Source organism: Mirounga angustirostris, unplaced genomic scaffold (assembly GCF_029215605.1).
Source record: "Mirounga angustirostris isolate CCGP_5_RB_7025 unplaced genomic scaffold, mMirAng1.0.hap1 SCAF_12, whole genome shotgun sequence".
In the NCBI taxonomy this organism is placed as follows: Eukaryota; Metazoa; Chordata; class Mammalia; order Carnivora; family Phocidae; genus Mirounga; species Mirounga angustirostris.
The window spans coordinates 56,923,584-56,945,574 of NW_026991720.1; the positions used below are offsets into that span (position 1 = coordinate 56,923,584).

Here is a 21,991-nt window from a genome sequence, read left to right on the forward strand (position 1 = left end):
GAAGAAAATTATGAAAGGAAAAAATTTCACTGACAAACCTATAGTAGAGGTTGATCAATCAATCGTTTGTAAATGACTGATTTAACTTTGTTGATTTTACTATTGTTTTTTATCTATAAAATTAGGGAATCAAAAGATGTAAAATATATCAAATACATTAGAGATGGAAGGGATAGTAAAAACAGTGCTTAGACAACGTGTTCAAACTTAAGCAACCATCAACTTAATATAGACTGCTATACACTCGGGATGTTATATATGAACCTGAAGGTCACCACAAACTAAAAATGTATAATAGATACACATACACAAAAAAAAGAGAAAGGAATCCAAGTGTAACACTAAAGAAAGCAATCAAGGGAAGAGAACAAGAAAATAAGGAACAGGGAATAACTACAGAAACAATCAGAAAACAATGAACAAATGGCAGTAACTACATCCCTATTGATAACTGAATGGCCTAGATACTCCAGTCAAAAGATACAGGGTGACTGAAGGGATAAAAAAACAAGATCCTTCAATGTGCTGCCTACAGGAGATTAGCTTCAGACCTAAAGACAAATTCAGACTAAAAGTGAAGGGATGGAAAAACAAAAACCAAAAAACAAACAGCTGGGGTAACAATACTTATCAGACAAAACAGATTTTAAAACAAAGACTATAACAAGAGATAAGGAAGGGCATTACATAATGATAAAGGGATCAATCCAACAAATAGATATAATAATTGTGAACATCTATGCACCTAGCATAAGAGCACTAAATTATATAAAGTAAATACTGATAGATCTACAGGGAGAAATTGTCAATAATACAATAGTAGTAGGACTTTATTTTTTTTTCAAAGATTTTTATTTATTTTTTGACAGAGAGAGAGAGAGACAGCGAGAGAGGGAACACAAGCAGGGGGAGTGGAAGAGGGAGAAGCAGGCTTCCCCGCCGAGCAAGGAACCCGATGCGGGACTCGATCCCAGGACCCTGGGATCATGACCTGAGCCGAAGGCAGACGCTAAACGGCTGAGCCACCCAGGCGCCCCAGTAGTAGGACTTTAGCACTGTACTTACATCAGTGGATAGATCAAGCAGAAAATCAATGAGGAAACTGTGGCTTTGTATGATATCTTAGACCAGATGGACTTATTATATACACACAGCATTCCATCCAAAAGAAGCAGAATACAAACATGAAACATTCTCTAAGATCATGTTAGGTCACAAAACAAGTTTCAATAAATTTAAGACTGAAATCAAGCATTTTTTTTTCTTTATAAATCTAGAAATCAACTATAAGGAAAAAACTAGAAAAAAGCCACAAACACAGGGAGGCTAAACACCATGGTATTAAACAACCAGTGGGTCAACAAAGAAATCAAAAAGGAAATGGGAAATTACCGGGAGACAAATGAAAATGGAAACACATTGGTGTACAATTTGGGACATAGCAAAAGTAGTTCTAAGAAGTTTATGCTGATATAGGCCTATCTCAAGAAACCAGTCTCAATCTAACCTTTCACTTAAAGCAACTAGAAAAAGAACCAATGAAACCCCAAGTTAGTAGAAGGAAGGAAATTAATAGAGTTTAGAGCAGACATAAATGAAATAGAGATTATAAAAATAACAAGAAGGATCATTGAAAATTGATAAACCTTTAGCCAGGAAGAAGAAACAAAGTCAGAAATAAGAGTAACAGCCAACACTACAGAAATACATATGATTTAAGAGACTAGTAAGAAAAATTAGATGCCAACAAATTAGAAAACAAAAGCAAAAATGAACTATTGGGACTACACCAAAACAAAAAGCTTTTGCACAGTGAAGAAAACCACCAACAAAAGGAAAAGGCAGCCTACTGAATTCGAGAAGATATTTGCAAATGATATATCCAATAAGGGGTTAATATTCAAAATATATAAAGAATTCATACAACTCAACATCAGAAACAACCTGATTAAAAAGAGGACATGAACAGACATTTTCCTAAGGAAAATTTACAGATGGCTAATAGACACATGAAAAGATTATCAACATAACTCATCATCAGGGAAATGCAAATCAAAACTACAATGACATATCACCTCACACCTGTCAGAATGGCTAAAATCAACAACACCAGAAATAACAAGTGTTGAGGCTGTGGAAAAAAGGGAACCCTTGTGTACTGTTGATGGGACTGTAAACTGATACAGCCACTGTGGAAAACAGTATGGAGGTGCCTCAGAAAATTAAAAACAGAAGTATCATACAACTCAGTAATTCCACTGCTGGGTATTTACCCAAAGAAAATGAAAACACTAATTTGAAAGATACATGCCCCCCGATTTTTACTGCAGCATTATTTGTAATAACCAAATTCTGGAAGCAACCTAGTGTGCATCAATAGATGAAAGGATAAGGAAGATACGGTATATTGCTCAGCCATAAAAAAGAATGAAATTTTGCCATTTGTGACAACATGGATGGACCTAGAGGGTATTATGCTAAGTGAAATAAGTCAGAGAAAGATAAATGTATGAGTTCACTTATGTGGAGTCTAGAAAACAAAACACACACACACAGATACAGACTCAAATACAGAGAATAAACTGGTAGTTGCCAGAGGGAAAGGGGTAGGAGGATGGGTGAAATAGATGAATGGGATTAAAAGGTATAAACTCCCAGGTATAATAAATCATGGAGATGAAAAGTACAACATAGGGAATATAGTCAATAATACTGTAATAACTTTATATGCTGTCAGGTGGTAACTACACTTACAGTGAGCATTGCACAATGCATATCATTGTTGAATCACTATGTTGTACACCTGAAACTAACATAACATTGTATGTTAATTATACTTAAAAAATTTTTAGAAATCTGAGTGGGAAGGGTCATAAAAACCCCCAGAATCTCTAAAGGAAAATAGTGGCATAACTGACATAAAAATTTAAAAGCTTGCATGGCAAAAGAATTCACAAATCAAGTCAAGGCATGGAGAAAATATGTCGTATTTATAATTTCATATATATACTACTATAGTGTGTGTATAAATATATACAATATCCATATTAAGTAAACAGCTCCAATGAGGACCAAGAGAGAGCCAACCAACACAGTAGAAAACAGGCAAATGATTTGAACTGAAAATTCACAGAAGGAAAATGCCCCAGAAAGATATAAAAAGATGTCCTGTCTCATTAGTAATGAGAAAATGCAACAAATAACCTCTTAACAACAGAATAAGCAAATACAAAAATCAAATAATAAAAATATGAACAGCACAAACTAGACCACTGGATGTATGAAGAATACCATACATGCAATAGAACATATATTCTTAATGAAAGCACGTGGGATGTTTTACTAACACTGACCATATGTTAGATCATAAATAAGCTACCACAGATTTCAAAGAACTGAAATCACTCAGAAAATGTTTTCTAACTTCAGTGGAATTGGCCTAAAATTCAGTAACAAAAACACGAGAAAATACCCATCGTATAAAGTACATACCACTATAACTCTAAACAAATCATGAATAGAAAAAACAAGACCTATCAAAACATTAGGGCTGTAGTTGAAGGGAAATTAATAGCTTAAAGAAAAGGTTGGAAATATAGCAATTTATACCCAAAGAGAGTAGAAGGAAAGAAATAATAAGCAGACATAAATGAAGTAGAAAACAAACATTAAATACGAAAAATCAACAAAAGTTGGATCCTTGAGAAGACTAAAAACTAATGGCCTTCTAGCAATATTAAGAGAGAAGGCACAAATTTCTAGTATCAGGAAATATTTCTTAATCACTATAGATCTTACAAAGTAAAAAGAAAATAGAGCACAAAAGAGAAAAATCATCATCATGTCAATGAATCCAGAGGAAGTATTTGGCAAAACTCCATACCCATTCATGATGATAATATTTAGTAAACTAGAGAGAAGGGAAACTTCTAAATTAAATATATATATGTATAAATAGCAAAAGAAAACACTACCACAAACATTATACTCAACAGTAAAACATTAAAGGGTTTCCCTCTTAGGCTTGGAAGAGGACAAAAATGAAACCTGGTATCATTATTTCCTTTACATTTTACTGAGGGCCTAACCAGTGCAATAAAGGAATTTTAAGAAATAATAAATGTCTAAAGATTAAAAAGAAAAAAAAATCACATACATGGTATGTGTTAGAAAATTTGGAATAATCCAGACAAATTATAAGAAAAAGTAGATTTTAGTAAGGTCACTGAAAACAAGCCAATATTAAAAAAAATCAACAATTAGCAATTGCTATATACACACATCAAATATCTAGAAGTAAAATTAAGAAAAATACATAAGACTCAGGTAAGAAAAATACAACCCCTTACTGAAACAAAGACATAGGTACATACTCATGTACCCATATGCCTATATACATACATATATTCACCATGTTCACAGGTTGGAAGAATATTATAAAGATGTTAATTCTCCCCAAATAAGCTATAGTTTCAATGTAATGCCATTCAAAATCCCAACAGATACTCCGATGGAAATTGACAACTGATTCCTAAAATATATATGGAAATATAAAGGGCAAAGAACAGAGATGACAATCTTGAAGGAGAACAACAAAAAGTCCTCAACAAACATGATGGAGAGCATACATTCAGAGATCAAGATCTACTATAAAGACAGAATGAAGACCATGTGCTGTTGGTGTGAAAACAGACAACCAGACTCATGGAACCCAGAAACAGAACCACAGACAGAACCCCCTAATTAAAATGCAGTGTAGGGGGGGGGGAAGATGTCCTTTTCAATAAATGTTACTAGTCACCTGGATATACATATAAAGGAAAATATCCATGTTGATCCTTACCTCAAGGCACATACAAATATCAGCTCTCTAGAGTGGAGAAGATATCTGCAATATGGTATTTGACAAAACACTCACAGAATATATAAGAAACTTAAAAACCACTGCTTGCTTAGAAAGCATATACTAAACACAGCATTCTTCTATATTTCTTTTATTTTACAGATGGCACTAGCTTTTCATCCTTCCTTCATATACCAGAGTAAAACCCTGGCGTTTTCATTGTTTATTCTATTTCTGTAATTCTATATATTTAGTCATTCAATAATGTTTGTCAATTCTATCTTCTCAATGTCCTTCACTTTGCCTTCTTTTTATACAGATTGTCTTTTCAGTTTTTACTTCCAGAGAAAATTCTCATAGAATTTACTTGGAAGTTTTCACATAAGAGGATTTATAAACCATAGTGTTATTAGAAATAAAATGAAGACATGAAACATTTTGTCTGCGTACTTACGTTAGAGGTCTCTGAGTTGCAATGATATAATCTGGTCTTCCATTTTTATACACTAAGCGTGCATTAGACTGAACCCAGGTCCATCGATTTTCTTTGGTAAGAAGTCTGAATACTATCATGCCACTCTCTCCAGTCTTAATCACTAAAATCAAATACAAAAATTATCAAACCCCAAATCAACATATTAAAGAAAGTCTCTGAAACACAGCCCGTCTAACATACTTTTGGATGTGTTTCATTTATCACCAGAGGTGGTAAATGTCTTGACAACTTTTAAACACAGTATGTTAAAAAAATGTATGGAAATAGTTCTTCAGAGTTGATTTTTTTTCTATTTCAGACTAAATTTATTATTTAGTAGGTTAAAGGGAAGATTAGGTCAGAAACTCCTGGTAACACATTAAACTATAGAGAGAGTATCCAGTTTGGGGAAAACACAAAGATAAAACTTATTTTATCTTATTAAAACTAACTTATTGCCTTAAACACATTATGTGATATTCTGAAATATGTACTAGAACATATGCCATTTTCCAGGCATGTGTATAAGGAAATATAACTTACTCCGGATATGGTACTCAGCACAATAAAGCATATCAGCAGCATGAATAAATTGATATCCTGATCCTCTCATGCACAACTCTGCTTCACTATAGCCTAAAACAAGTTTTCCTCTGTTTAAAAAAAAAAGGTAAAATAAGAAATTGGTTATATGCCATTTTCTGCACTGTTTTCCTTGACATTCAGAATTTTACATTAGCAGGTAGAAACAATTAACCACATTCATGTAACTGCTTTCTTTTGTTTATGGCTGTTAATGTCAGTTTTAGATGGTTTTCTTCTCCTGAATAAAGAACACGAAAATTAGCATGGTTAAAGAGGAATCTAACAGAATAGATTATGTAAATAAAACAAAATCTTTAATAAAAATGTACAATGCTTATACTCCACTTTGAGGGGCAAAGTTTTTCAAACCTGTCTGCAATCCCATATTAGAAGAAAAACAATGATACATTTTGATAGGATATGAATGCTAATATCACAGTCTACTTCAGAATTTTCTGAAAGTTACTAAACTTCTAGGGCTAAAAATCAAATAAAGTTTGTATGTTATAAAAATGTAAAACAAACCAACAATAAATGTCATCAGGATACTGAATCTTAATAATATAAGCAATTCATCTTTATGATACACAAATTGTGACAAGTATTGTAAAAAATTATAAGATGATCTGTGAGCCTGATGAAATTATTTTAAAAGGCTATACTGACAGAGTATGAAGTAACAGCTCACATAATAATAAACATTATAAGCTACACTCTATGTTTTACGTGCAGAGAGATTTACTGCAACAAACATTTAATGAAATAAAACTGCAAAAGTTTTACTTACTTGGCATCACAAGCAGTGGGTGTAAAGTCTAGTTTGTGTTTGGTTCTGAAGATGAAATTTTTGGTTCGGATCTCCAGGATGGATGGTGGCTGAAGGGGAGTCGCTATGGCAAACAAAGCCAACTGAGGTGGTAGTACTGATCCATCTTTCCCTTTCTTGTTCTGTCCATGAAGATACTTTAACCTGCCTTGGAAATTCATTGCCTTAAAAAACCAAAACCGGTTCATTAAAATTAACACTTTAAAACTGTTCATTTCAAAAGGCCTAATCATGGCCATTTCCACTCTTGGTAATTCCATAAAAGTTCCTGAGGCTGACTAATGCTATTTTCATGCCTTTCTCCACAGGAAGCCCATTACAACAATCCCCAAAGGTCCTACGAACACTATCTTAAAAGGGCTGACAAGGGAATTGTCACAACAAAATTACCTGTGTCACTTTCTGAGCTCACAAGTGCCCTGTCATTCACACCTGGCATACTAGTCCCCCCTCCCCTTGGCATTCAGTACCTACACTTCCTCAATGAATGAACAGTGATAAACTCATTAAGTACACATTAATTTTCAAATTCAGATAAGCTATAGTCCATAGCTCACTGTCTGTTTCATAACTCATGGTAATCTTTTATATAGAGATAAAATGCAATTTTATTAAAACGCTACAATGAATAATAAAATTCATGTAAAGAATGTAGAACTCTATTAACAGTAAAGGGCACTTTTAGAAGACAGAGGAAACAAAGATAATTTAAATGTGAACATGATCAATTTAATTGCTTAAAAGTGTATTAAACAGGCTGAGGGATGATTCTGATCTCAATATATGATAGCAACACAAAGAAGACAAGACCCAATGATATAAATTCCATCTCAGAAATACGTATTAACTGAACATCAGTACTAGGAAGACTATCTCAAAGCACAATTCTACCTCTGGGTCAGCAAAATTATCTTCAGAAATAAACACATCAACAAAAATCAGTTTGCTAATATTTAAGATTTTATTATCTATTTCAAACTCCTGATAATTCACAAAGGTATTGTGGATCATGCTTTCCGTTCTTTTCTTCTGTACCCAGCGGAATGCACTATCTTAAGGACAAAGACCGCTACCACCTCAAGTAGCCTGCTAGAGCTGCACGTTCAGCCTGCCCAACGACAGCTCACACCACGTGACAATTCTGCAATCACGAATATACAACCATTTTTCTAGGTGGCAGTTACTGTAGCTATGTAGAAAACACCATGATAATTTTTCTGTCTGGCAAGGATTAAATCTGAAGAGGGTAAGCATTCTGTTGCTAAATAGGGCTACAAAGTTCTTAGTCGTATACATTTAAAAAGTCCTAAAAATAGGCAAAATACAAGGTTCTATGTTAGTTCACTCAGTCTTTGTTACTACATCCTACAAGACTGAGATTTTGAGTTATGGAAGATACTGGAAATCTGAAAAAAGTTATCTTTACTTCCCATTATGAAATTATTTTAATAAAGGAGTTTTAAAAATCACACTTAAATCTAACCAAAGAAAATGGTTTCAGTTTTCTTTTTTGCTTTCTGAAAATTAATAATAATTGCCAGTATCATAAGATTTTGCACCTTACCAGAAAACCAGATGAATTATCCAGGAGACATCTGAGTCGGCACACAAAGCTCCTTTCCATAAAGGAAGAGTTTTCTGGAGGAAGCTGGTCTGGGGTATAACAGCCTACTGCCTGTGGCAGGACATTAGCTTCTGTAGAAATAATAGCAACATAAATTTATGTGTCATTTTGCTGTATAATCAAGTGTTTGGATAGCTGAAATTTGTGTTAATTTCTGAACTGGATTCTATTCTGAATACAAAAAAGGAATGATCATTTTCAGAAGAGTAGCTTATGAAAAGAAACTAAAATGTACAGAGTATCACTTTTACTACATACTTTATTCAGTTTTGTTTTTATATCTGTTGTCAACAATATCCATATTTTCTAATACTTTTTATCTTAATACTTTCATAGACTTCTAAAAGCATTGTATGTATGTTAATTACACTTCAATAAAAAATAAAAAATAAATTTAAAAAATAACATAAAAAAGCATTGCACTGAGACAAGTTTTTATATACTTGCATATTCCAGTTTGCTTTTTTATTTGGTCCATTTTACAGACAGAACAATTTTACATTTTACAGACAGAACATACTTGAGTCTCAACCTTACATATTTCTTCCAATCTCTCTCAATAGTCTAAGTGATTTTTATAAAATATATTGCTGAAAGGGGCACCTGGATGATTCAATCCCGTTAAGCATCTGATTCTTGATTTCCACTCAGGTTGTGGTCTCAGGGTGTAAGATCAAGCCCTGTGTCTAACTCCATACTCAGCAGGGAGTCTGCTTTTCTTTCTCTCTCTCTCTCTTCCTCTGCCCCTTCCCCCACTGACATACTCTCTCTAAAAAAGTAAATAAATTTTTTAAAATCACCACACTATCATTTGCATTCTTACCATCAATTCTTTGTCCAGAGTCTGTACACTGTGAAGGGTTTAATGTCCAGTGTAGCTGACGCTGAAATTCACCTCGGTCTTCAGTATGAATAAGTTCATATACGCTCTGATGTATGATGTCAGACTAAAGAAAAAGGATACAAGGAAACTTTTTTAAAGTACTGATTAAAAAAATGTGGCTCACTGAATTAATTTCAAAATGTAGCTAGATTACTGGGTGCTTGTCAGTGGTGATGAATGCACATCAGATGGTCACAAAGCTCTCCAGTCATCCTGATAGGAAAAGCCAGAGAGAGGGGAGCACTGTAACTGCTCAGCCAAAAGTTATCTGCCATCACTTTCTTACCTGAATGCTTTTCAGTCAAGTAGGTCACCTCCTCACTCCTTAATTGCAACACATTAAATTCTGCTCATTTTTATCCATTTATTGATTTTTTTAAATTTAAATTCATTATGTAACATATAGTACATTAGTTTCAGATGTAGAGTTCAATAATTCATCAGCTGCAATATAACACCCAGTGCTCATCACATCACATGCCCTCTTAAATGCCCATCACCCAATTGCCCCAGCCCTCCATCTACCTCCCCTCAAGCAACCCTCAGTTTGTTTCCTGGAGTTGAGAGTCTCTCATGGTTTGTCTCCCTCTCTGATGACTTCCCATTCAGGTTTCCCTCCCTTCCCCTATGATCCTCTGCATGGTTTCTTATATTCCACAATGAGTGAAACCATATGATAATTGTCTTTCTCTGATTGACTTATTTCGCTCAGCATGATACTCTCCAGTTCCATCCATGTCGATGTAAATCTAAGTATTCATCCTTTCTGATGTCTGAGTAATATTCCATTGTACGCATGCATGTGTGTGTGTGTCTATCACATCTTCTTTATTGATTTATCTTTCGATGGACATCTGGGCTCTTTCCACGGTTTAGCTATTATGGACATTGCTGCTATAGACATTGGGGTGCATATGCCCCTTCGGATCACTACATTTGTATCTTTGGGGTAAATACCTAGTAGTGCAATTGCTGGGTCATAGGGTAGCTCTATTTTTAACTTATTTTAAATCCTATTTCTTTCACAAAACCATGTCTGAAAATCCAGTCATCTTAGACTTCTCTGAAGCTTAAAAGTATTATGTATTTCTTTCACTATCCTCTAATGATTTTCTTTATATTAAATTTTTACTTCTGGTACACTCCCGAAGAGTAAGGGATTATGCCTTGACCAGCTTAGAATCCCTCCTCCACTTCTTGCCTCTCAGCAAGTCAGACTTTGTGGCAGGGCCAGGTTCCACTATCTACCTAGTTTAGCTATCTAGACTTAAATTTCCCTGTGAATTTAATCTAGCATTAAACCATCTTGATGCCATCCATTACCCAACTGCCACAGTTCTCATCTAAAACACAGACTGCAGCATACACATTCCCTAACAAAAACTCTTGCAGGTTTCTATTGTATATATGACATAAACTTCAGACTATATAACACTGCAGACACTGCTATTCAAACCAGCAGCCTTGGCATCACCTGTGAGCTTGTTAGAAATGCAAACTCATAGGCCCCACTCTGACCTACTGAATCAGAGTATCTGGAACTGAGGCCCAAAGATTTTAGAGTTTTACAAGTGAGTCTTAGACACATTAGAATTTAGGAAATACTGATACATAAGAATAGCTAGTATTCATGATCCAGCAATTGCACTACTGGGTATTTACCCCAAAGATACAAATGCAGGGACCCGAAGGGGTACGTGCACCCCGATGTTTATAGCAGCAATGTCCACAATGCCCAAACTGTGGACAGAGCCAAGATGTCCATCGACAGATGATGGATAAAGAAGATGTGGTATATATATATATATATATATATATATATATATATACACACACACACACACACACACACACACACACAATGGAATATTATGCAGCCATCAAAAGGAATGAGATCTTGCCATTTGCAATGATGTGGATAGAACTGGAGGGTGTTATGCTGAGGGAAATAAGTCAATCAGAGAAAGACATGTATCATATGACCTCACTGATATGAGGAATTCTTAATCTCAGGAAACAAACTGAGGGTTGCCGCCGTGGGGGGTGGGGTGGGAGGGATGGGGTGACTGGGTGATAGACACTGGGGAGGGTATGGGCTCTGGTAAGCACTGTGAATTGTGCAAGACTGTTGCATCTCAGATCTGTACCTCTGAAACAAATAATGCAATATATGTTAAGAAAAAAAAAAAAAAAGGAAGATAGCAGGAGGGGAAGAATGAAGGGGGGGAAATCGGAGGGGGAGATGAACCATGAGAGACGATGGACTCTGAAAAACAAACTGAGGGTTCTAGAGGGGAGGGGGGTGGGAGGATGGGTTAGCCTGGTGATGGGTATTAAAGAGGGCACGTTCTGCATGGAGCACTGGGTGTTATGCACAAACAGTGAATCATGGAACACTACATCTAAAACTAATGATGTAATGTTTGGTGATTAACATAACAATAAAAAATTTAAAAAAATAGAATAGCTAGTATTCAAGTGTACTTACAAAACTGTTCTTAAATTAAATGTTCTTGTCCTTCAAATATGACAAATACCTTACCACTCCATTTATGCACCATTTATTCAATAACATTAAACAAACTAAACATGTTCATCTCTTAAAGCATTTCCAGTCTACTGTTTACAGTACTTGTATCTTTTCTTTCCTGTGTTCCCGCCACAACTGTCCACCTGTCTAAATCTTATGCTTTCTTTAGGTTAGCTTAAATACCATTTCCTTCAGGAAAGCTTCCATAATCAGCTTGTGTCCGAATTAAAGGTATGAGCCATGATATTTTTGCCTATACCTTTACATATCACTTCATTCATTTCATAGTTGCCATATGCCCTCTGGTATCCGTAACCAATGTGACAGCAAATATTCTCTTGTCTGCCCGCCCCTCTCCCCCGATCCAAATCCTATCTGCCCCCAACGTGAACATTTCTTATATATAAAAAAACACAATCTCCATGAATCTCATGAACATATAAGAAAATTGTAATGTAGTAAATTACTAATTATATAAAAATTATTAGCTACAAATATATAATTTTATTCTATAGCATATTTTAATTGACATTTTATATATACAAATTATCATTTATATCCCTAAAACATATGACAAATAAAAAGTAATTTTCTCAAAAAAAAATTTTTTTTTACATGGCCTGAGAAAAATATACTTACCTGCTGAAACCCTAGGTAATCTTGTATGGTAGAAGAAGCATAAAAGACCAAAGCATCTGTGGTGACAACCAGCACAAAGCCATTGAGAGCCTACAAGGAAAAAAATTACAAAATTAGTAATGTGACTAAATCACAATATTGCCACTCATAAATACTGACTTCAGTTAAGGCTGTTAGTTTTATTGCTGAAAAATCTTCTCTTTAAAATGGTTAAAATGCTTACATCTCAGACACAGACATTCCATCTACTGTGCAATGAGAGGAATCTATGCATACCTTTTGATTTAGATAAGGAAAAGCTTACAGCTCAACTTAATGCTCAGTCACAGCAACTTTAATACAAAATTGGTTCTTCTTCATGCTTTGGATTTTCAGAGATTATAGCTATGTGTACCTGGTAAGTCCCCCCAGGATGAATGGTGGTGGCACCCACCGGGAACTTAAATGTTTAATAATTAACACCTTCACAATTAAGTAGTCTTAAATTTCAGTTGGCAGTAACAGTTACACCCATTTTTATATTTTCTCCTTCTGAAAATATCTTCTTTGTAGAGAAGAGTATCCACTGATCATATGCATTTTATTTTGTAGAGTGTGATGCTTGTTCAAACAGTCAAATGAATTTAGTACTTTCCAATAAGCTCATTGGAAATAAGCTCATAAGCCAGAAAAACACAAAAATAATTTAAGGTACAATATCACACACTTTTAGACAAATGTTAATTGTCAGAAATTAACTGAAAGCCTTTAAAAAGAATATGTGCATACCAATTTTATGTATATCTCAAATGATCTTAAATACTATATGGTACAAGGTTATTACTTATACTGAATTATTATTAAATGAACAGAAAGAATATGCTAATTACATATTAATGAAAGAGATTATCATTTTTTAGTCTTAATCACAAAGATCTGCCCTACTTATCTGAAAGTCATGATGAGGTTCACTTACTATTTAATATAAGAGAAATAAACTGCAATTGATAGTGTTATTTATAGTTTCAACTGCTGTTAACTCAAAAACGAAGCTACGGATTCTACTAGGCACAGTAGTAAACAGCATGGGCAGAACATGATTAAATAAATGATAATGACTGAAATTAATAATGGATAATGAAAAGATACAGAAAGTCTTTTTATTTTCATTTTTATTCTTTATATAATAGTCATAAATTTAAGCTAAGCTTGAAGGTAATTATTTTAAATTTTTCTTAATAAAACACTTCAACATTTTATGTATCTCCTTTGTTAAAACTAAAGGAAATGATTTGTCATTAAAAGTTTCATGGCAAGTAGTATACTGTATCTCTGGAAACATTCTCTAAGTCTTAGGGATACTCAGTTGATAATCACATGTTGAAAGTATGAAGTTAGATGCCATTATGGCAACTGTATGTAATGAAATATGCCATTTTCATATATCTAAAGTGCTTCTGGCCATCTCCTCCAGAAGAGATCCCTCCAACCATGGTCCTAGCAAATCATATAATATGCGATGCTTCCTATTGGAAACTAGTTTACAAGTGATATCCAATATAATTCAAAACAGATGCATTTATTTTAAATACCTAAATGTTTCCAATTTTCAGATAATTAAAAAGTGACACTAGTCTTGCATTAGTATTATTTTATTCTCTATCCTTTACATAGAATATGTTTACAATTTGCCTAAATATTCTAGGACGGAAAAAATCATTGGCCCATAATTTAAACTGCATTATCAAATGTTAAGCATTCCATATTTGTTTATTTTCACTTGAAATAAAGGACTTCCTTATTACTTTACTCCATAACCCAAGGTGTGTGTTTAATCACATAAAGCAGCAATTATAAAAATGTTTTCCTATGACCTGAATAAGGAGCCTTTATGTTTCAAGCTATTATATACATAAAAATCCTCAGTCAGGGATAAGAAGAGGACTCCTGCTTGAATATATTTAACTTGCTTAACCCAATGGGGGCAAAAGTTAATTTTCACAATTACAAAAATAATAAAAAATGTTATAAATTGTTGGGTTGCACATAAGGATTTTCAGAATGAATTAATGGAGTTACTAAAAGTTGCAGCTACTTTCTACATGATGGCAAATTAAGTTCTTCACTCCGTTCACTGGGTGGAACTGAAAATGAATACGTAATAGTAATAGCACATATCACACCACACATCTTCATTCTATCTGTTTTTCAACAAAATAAATGCCTGAGAATTTTAGTTAAGAATCAAGCATCGTATTAGTTCCAAGAAATAGAGCAAAAAAAAGAAAAAATATATTTTTAAAAATTAAAAAAAATTAAAATATTCTCTGAGTTCTAAAACAAAAATCAGGGCTTCTAGTTGTTGAGATAATCTTTAGCATGTTGATAAGACACACCCCATAGCTAAGAGACAATACAGTTACAAAATACATTGAAAAATAAAATTCAGGTTAAGAACAATTTTGAACGATTAAGTAAAGACAATTAACTGTTTTAATAAAGCTATATTCCTGGAAAAGCATATATAAATTCAATGTCTTAAATGAGAACCTTTAAAATAATCTAGGAGTTCTTGCTAAAGAAATACAACAGGGAGGGGTGCCTGGGTGGCTCAGTCGACTGTTAAGCATCTGCCTTCGGCTCAGGTCATGATCCCAGGGTCCTGGGATCGAGTCCCGCATCAGGCTCCCTGCTCGGCGGGAAGCCTGCTTCTCCCTTTCCCACTCCCTCTGCTTGTGTTCCCTCTCTCACTGTGTCTCTCTCTGTCAAATAAATAAATAAAATCTTTAAAAGAAGAAATACAACAGGGAAATTACTAAGTAGACTTCCAATCTACTTGATACAATTACATTTTTTCATATACTAGCATTACATCACTATTGCAGTTCAGATGAAAGTGACATGAAACACTGGGTGAGTTCTAAATAAACTGGAGTAACTAAAAGACTGATCCATTAATCTTTCATTTACCATGTCTTTATTATGAGAAACTCTATTTACTAAAATTTACCTGTAGTAAGAGTTCTCCTTCTTGCAGATGCAGGTCTTCTCTGAATTTTGTTCTACAGTTTTCCTGGACTTCATTCCTGTCAGCTGGGGAGGACTGTAAGGAAACTGGAGAAAAGGGAAAAAGCAATGATATAGTAAGTAGTTTCTCAAGTAAGTGATTTCAAAGGGCTATCATGGAAAATCTCTATGTACATCACAAAGACACAGTCTAAAATATTGTTATCTACTGGTTAAGTAAATAATCCTTTGTCAATGAGTGGTTTCCAAATCAGTGGACAGACTGCGAAAAATAATTACAAATAATTTATTTAAAAATAACAAAATAATTTATTAAAAATCAGTTGTGATGAGCTCATTATGATTTTTGGCATATAACTTAAGAGTTTTAAAGAATTGCATGGTGCTGCTATACAAACTCTTCCCACTCCTATTCATTTACTTATGAGAATAAGGTTCATCAGAACATAACCTATAAAAAGGATTTTAGTATCTATCTATCTATCTATCTATCTATCTATCTATCTATCTATCTATCTATCTATATCTAAACAGTGAACTTGTAGTGGTGAGGAGAAAGAATCAACCATCAGCCTTATTAAGAAATATATTTCCATTCAGTTCAGAATCCTCCTGTCTAGTTTTAGAGTAAAAAGCAATTAGTATTGTTACTAGAGTCTTGTTAAATTTTTTTTTTTTTAAGATTTTATTTATTTGAGAGAGAGAGAAACAGCATGAGCGGGGAGAGGGTCAGAGGGAGAAGCAGGCTCCCCGCTGAGCCGGGAGCCCAATGTGGGACTCGATCCCAGGACTCCGGGACCATGACCTGAGCCGAAGGCAATCACTTAACCAACTGAGCCACCCAGGCGCCCGAGTCTTGTTAAATTTATAAATCAACTCATGGAGATTTTTTTTCCAGTGTTAGTACCACTTTATTTTTTTTTAAGGTGGATTTATCTTTTTTGTTTTTATTTTTATTTATTTAATTAACATATACTATATTCCTGGTTTCAGAGGTAGAGGTCAGTGATTCATCAGTCTTATATAATATCCAGTGCTCATTACATCACATGCCCTCCTTAATGTCCATCATCCAGTTACCCCATCCCCCTGCCCCCCTCTCCTCCAGCAACCTTCAGTTTGTTTCCTATGATTAAGAGAGTCTCTTATGGTTTGTCTCCCTCTCTAGTTTCATCTTGTTTTATTTTTTCCTCTCTTCCCCTATGATCCTCTGTTTTGTTTCTTAAATTTCACTTATCAGTGAGATCATATGATATTGTCTTTCTTTGATTGACTTATTTTTTTTTTTTAAAGATTTTATTTATTTGAGAGAGAGAGAGCACATGAGAGGGGTGAGGTCAGAGGGAGAAGCAGACTCCCTGCTGAGCAGGGAGCCCGATGCGGGACTCGATCCAGGGACTCCAGGATCATGACCTGAGCCGAAGGCAGTCGCTTAACCAACTGAGCCACCCAGGCGCCCACTTTGATTGACTTATTTCGCTTGGCCTAATACCCTCTAGTTCCATCCATGTGATTGCAAATGGCAAGATTTCATTTTTTTTTTTTTAAGATTTTATTTATTTATTTGACAGAGAGCTAGAGAGAGAGAACAAGTAGGCAGAGAGAGAGGGAGAAGCAGGCTCCCTGCCGAGCAGGGAGCCCGATGAGGGGCTCGATCCCAGGACTCTGGGATCACGACCTGAGCCGAAGGCAGCTGCTTAACCAACTGAGCCACCCAGGCGCCCCCCTTTTTTTTTTGATGGCTGCAACTCATGGAGAACTAACATATTTATGATTTTGAATCATTCTATCCTTCTGTTCAAATCTATATTTTTTGTCCCACTATAGTATTTTAAAGTTGTTCGCAAAACAGATTTGCACATTAATTTTTATGTTTATTCCTATGTATTCCATCTTCAAAAGTGGCTCCTCCTTCATTATTATCTTCTAACTCCTTGTGGATTATGTATATAAGGAGAAGTCTGATACCATGGCGGGATGCTTACTTCTGGAGGTAGCACGTTGCAATGCTTTCTCTCCTCCCCTCCATCTCTCTTCTTCATCACACACGTGTGTGTGCGTGTGTGTGTGTGTGTGTGTGTAGTCTGGGAGGCAATACAACCGAAGCGTAATAATAGCTACTGTGTACTTACTTAGAATTTTTCCAAAACACTCCCAAATATCATTTCCTTTAATCTTAGTAAGTGACAGAATTAAGTTCACATCTTAGTTCTGCCATTTACTAAATGTGTAGGCTCTCTGAGTGTATGTCCCAATATGTCAACTGTTAACTGAAAACAAACAACAAAAACCATCTTGCCAGGTTATTGTGAAGAATAATGAGAATATATGTGAAGTTCCTGGCATACAGCAGCTCAGCAGTAGTTCAATAAATGGTAACTTTAATTATTACCAGTGTTTCCCAGATCCTATAGACTATCTTGTTATAAAGTATAACCTTTTCAATACAATTACAATATATTTCCATTTTTCTTATCTATTTCTGACCTTTAATATTTAAATAAGAGAAATCATTAAACAAAATGGACTTTGATATTCTTTTTAAGACTATTTCATTAGATTTTTTATTGTGCCAAAGATCATCTGGCTCGGTGAAAAACGAGATTTATTAATAACCAGATTTACTCTCAGTTTGAGCAAAGCCTCACATATAACACATGTTCATGCTGAAATCTATTTTCTGGTAAATCAATGCATGTGTCACACTGCAATCTTATGCCAAGTTCTTGCCTTTGCAGAACCTGAAACACACCGCTTTTAAAGAAGAAGCCAAAAGTTTGGCCTCTGAATGTAACAATTTCAAAAGGCCAGAGAACATATTTCCTTAGGCCAAAAAAATAGTTTGAGGTACATAAATTGGTCTAACAGTTAATCAAGATCAAAGGAAATGCTTAATATTTCTCATTGAAAAGGAGAAGAGAAAAAGGTCTTTTTTCCCTTCCTATTCTGCTGCTGCTTGCTTTCAAATGGCCAAATTTGCTTGAATGCACTAAAACCTCATAATGTCAGGGTTAACTACACTCTGTTACTTTCCCAAAAGCTCCAGTATGGGGCACCATTTAAGAGTTAAAGCAAAGGGCGCCTGGGTGGCTCAGTTGGTTAAGCAACTGCCTTCGGCTCAGGTCATGATCCTGGAGTCCCGGGATCGAGTCCCGCATCGGGCTCCCTGCTCGGCAGGGAGTCTGCTTCTCCCTCTGATCCTCCTCCCTCTCATGCTCTCTGTCTCTCATTCTCTCTGTCTCAAATAAATAAATAAAATCTTTAAAAAAAAAAAAAGAGTTATGGCTATTTGCTTTAAGATTTACCATTAAAAAGAAAACAACAAAACCAAAAACCCTCACATTGCAGAAAGAAGCAAAGTAATTGTAAAAATGGATAGATGTTACTAGTATCAAATTTTAAAATGTCTAAATTATCTTATTAGGAATCTTTTAAAATTAATTTTTCATGAATAGAATTGATGTCAGTTCCAACTAGAGTTACTGGACCACTGAGACTATTCATCTCAGAGTAATTTACGATTTGTTTTTGGCCTTGTATTGGGGATACTGGCCAACACAATTACACATCAGACAGAATCTGCCTTGAGTTGGGAATATAAGTTAGGAAATAAAGAACTAGAAAAGAAAGTCAAAACATTAAATAGCACAATGGGATTTCATTAAAGTCTTGAAGGAACTTGAAAGAAAAAACAAGGAGAACAAACTCTTTTTTAAACAACAACGCTTACAATTCTAAATGTTGGGAGGTTAACTATTTAATAGTGTAAGTAGGAAAAGTGACAAGTGCATATTAAGGAAGGATCACTGGAGAGTTCTTCCAAAAATATTTCTGTTGCTCTTATGTTCAAGGTTAATAAATAGTAAAGGATTTAAGTAAATACTGTGCAAAGATGAGTCCAGGAAAGATGAATTCCCTTAGCATTCTCACCTTAAAAAATACACCAATGTGACTTTTTAGAAATCTTATTTTATGTCAGGGCCTTTTGACCCAAACTGCAATTTTTGCCCCTCCACAAAGTTTTGCCTCTATTTCTTGACCTCCTACCACCTTTCCCTTCTTCTTCTTGGTTTTTTTTTTTAAAGATTTATTTATTTGACAGAGAGAGACACAGCGAGAGAGGGAACACAAGCAGGAGGAGTGGGAGAGGGAGAAGCAGGCTTCCCACTGAGCAGGGAGCCCGATGCGGGGCTCGATCCCAGGACCCTGAGATCATGACCTGAGCCAAAATCAAGAGTCAGATGATTAACAACTGAGCCACCCAGGCGTCCCGACCTCTCCCTTGGTAAAACCACCTTAATACTAGTCACTTTCATGTATACATTTCTTGCCTTGATTAGAAAGCAACAGAAGAGGAAGATGACATGGGGTACTGTTACCAGTGTCCTTCCTACCAAGTAAGTGGCCTGAAATGATTTCCTTAATAATATGTGATACTTACTGAGCACACACTGTATGCCAACAACTTTCCATATATTAGATCTTATTAATTTTTATAATAATATCCTACGAGACTGGTATTGTTTTGTCCTTTCAATGAAGCTGAGACTTAGGTTAAGAAATGGCCTCCAGGGCGCCTGGGTGGCTCAGTCGGTTAAGCGACTGCCTTCGGCTCAGGTCATGATCCTGGAGTCCCTGGATCGAGTCCCGCATCGGGCTCCCTGCTCGGCAGGGAGTCTGCTTCTCCCTCTAACCCTCCCCCCTCTCATGTGCTTGCTCTCTCTCATTCTCTCTCTCTCAAATAAATAAATAAAAAAAATCTTTAAAAAAAAAAATTAAAAAAAAAAAAAAAGAAAAAAAGAAATGGCCTCCAGGTCAGAGAGTCTGAAGTAGTGGAGCCTAGATTAAACCCAGGTAGCCTAACCCTACGTGTTCACGCTATGATTAACCAACTGCTGGACTCCTGCCCTATGCCAAACACACTTGACCTGTAGTGTCTTCATCTGTATGTGAGGACACTGATACCTCTGGAGACACATTCTTGTTAGGGCTAAAATCAGATGTACAGTACCTCAGTAATGCCTGGAAGCCACAATTTGCAGCCCAGGATAGAGATAGATAATGGGCTAAATGCTGAGTTGATATACCTTCAAACCTTTTTGAAAAGCTGACACTAAAAACAAGAATCTATTAGGACTGCTATGATGTCTATACAACATAGATTTGAGAGTACTTCACAACTTTAAGTTGTTATAAAAATTACATGCATAATCAGATGCACAGGACACTTTAAACATTGCATCACTGGAACTAAATTCATGACATTTTCTAGAAACAAAATGTAATATTTGAAAGTAAGTCATAGCCAATTCCGCTACTTGTGAATCATTTGCTGAAATAAACATTTGTTAAAATCTTCCTCATCTGCAAGAACACCACACCTTCCAAAATACAACAACCTGACTTTAAACAGTCTGTGGAATATTAAGATAATAAAGTATTGAAATATTTCAACTATTTCCTCATTGAGAGATCAATGAAGCAATTATACAAGAATTTAATCTAATTGATGAAGGAATCTAGAATGTAAATATTATCAGAGCATTATCAAATGGTCATTTTACCAACTGATTCAAATCTTACTCCCACAAGTATTTAACCATATCCATTTCCTATATGACAGTTTCCTTCCTTATACATCTAAGCTTGGATTTCCACTTCTCCCTACAAGCCAAATATTTCCTCTTTGAAAAACATGCTCTGAACTGTTCAACAGAGAAATTCCTGAAGGAGAAATACTGGCATGGGGTAAACTATATTTTGTATGTTACTATAGTTCTCGATTAAACAGAAAGATGACAATATCTTGCCAGGAAAAAGCATAACACTTTTAAATCTCTTTGTGTTGATGTAAATTCAATTTATTTTATAATAATATTTATCATCCCCTTTATTACTTCTGCCAGAAAAAGTTAAATTCCATTGCCACGGTGATATAAGCATAAAAGCAAAGCTATCACTATAAAATTTACCCACATAAACTTCTATAAATTAGAAAGAGTTAAGTAATGCAGTATTTCTCAAATACAAGGAAAACAGTCCTAGCTTAGTCCAGGATAAATTAGTATTTACAAATAAATTCCAAATAACATATTAAGTGTACCTAATGAGAGCTTCTTCTACATACTTTGGGGTAAGAGAGAGATATTTCATTTCAACACAAAGTTTTCATTTGTTTGTAAATCAAGTGTTCTTTTGAGGGGAAGAAGGAAGAAACTGAAATTAAAGAAAACTATACTACATTCTAAGTTTCTAGGACACAAAGATTAGGTCTACACAGTTTACCCAATAGTTTCTGATGATATTGACAGATTTTTTTTTTCCTACCTAGAAATTTCTAATCACCAAGGCAGAATGAAGGTAAATTCAGTTTTTAAAAATGCAAATATTAGTTTATACCTTTATGAATGAATGTAGGTTGCATAACTGGTAGTTTACGTTCTTTTTAGCAAATCTGAAAAGCATCATTTTAAAGCTGATTAAGTCCTTAAAAGTTAGACTTATTCCTGCTCTCAATTAAGCGGAAACCAACTTCCGAAGATGTTTAACATTTTCCCAGTTTTACATTTCATTATGCACA

The 21,991-nt window shown here is 34.9% G+C and overlaps 1 protein-coding gene across 1 annotated transcript in view; it reads right to left on the bottom strand.

The window, feature by feature from the left end:
• AHR (aryl hydrocarbon receptor) overlaps window positions 1-21,991 on the bottom strand; it is a 56,150-nt gene that overhangs the window by 12,211 nt on the left and 21,948 nt on the right. The window contains exons 3-9 of the mRNA XM_064575194.1: window positions 15,395-15,498; window positions 12,406-12,495; window positions 9,177-9,300; window positions 8,294-8,424; window positions 6,691-6,893; window positions 5,862-5,971; window positions 5,298-5,439 (exon numbers count right to left, since the gene is read on the bottom strand). Of these exons, the coding sequence (XP_064431264.1) occupies window positions 5,298-5,439; window positions 5,862-5,971; window positions 6,691-6,893; window positions 8,294-8,424; window positions 9,177-9,300; window positions 12,406-12,495; window positions 15,395-15,498 (904 nt within the window). The remainder of the gene's footprint in view (window positions 1-5,297; window positions 5,440-5,861; window positions 5,972-6,690; window positions 6,894-8,293; window positions 8,425-9,176; window positions 9,301-12,405; window positions 12,496-15,394; window positions 15,499-21,991) is intronic.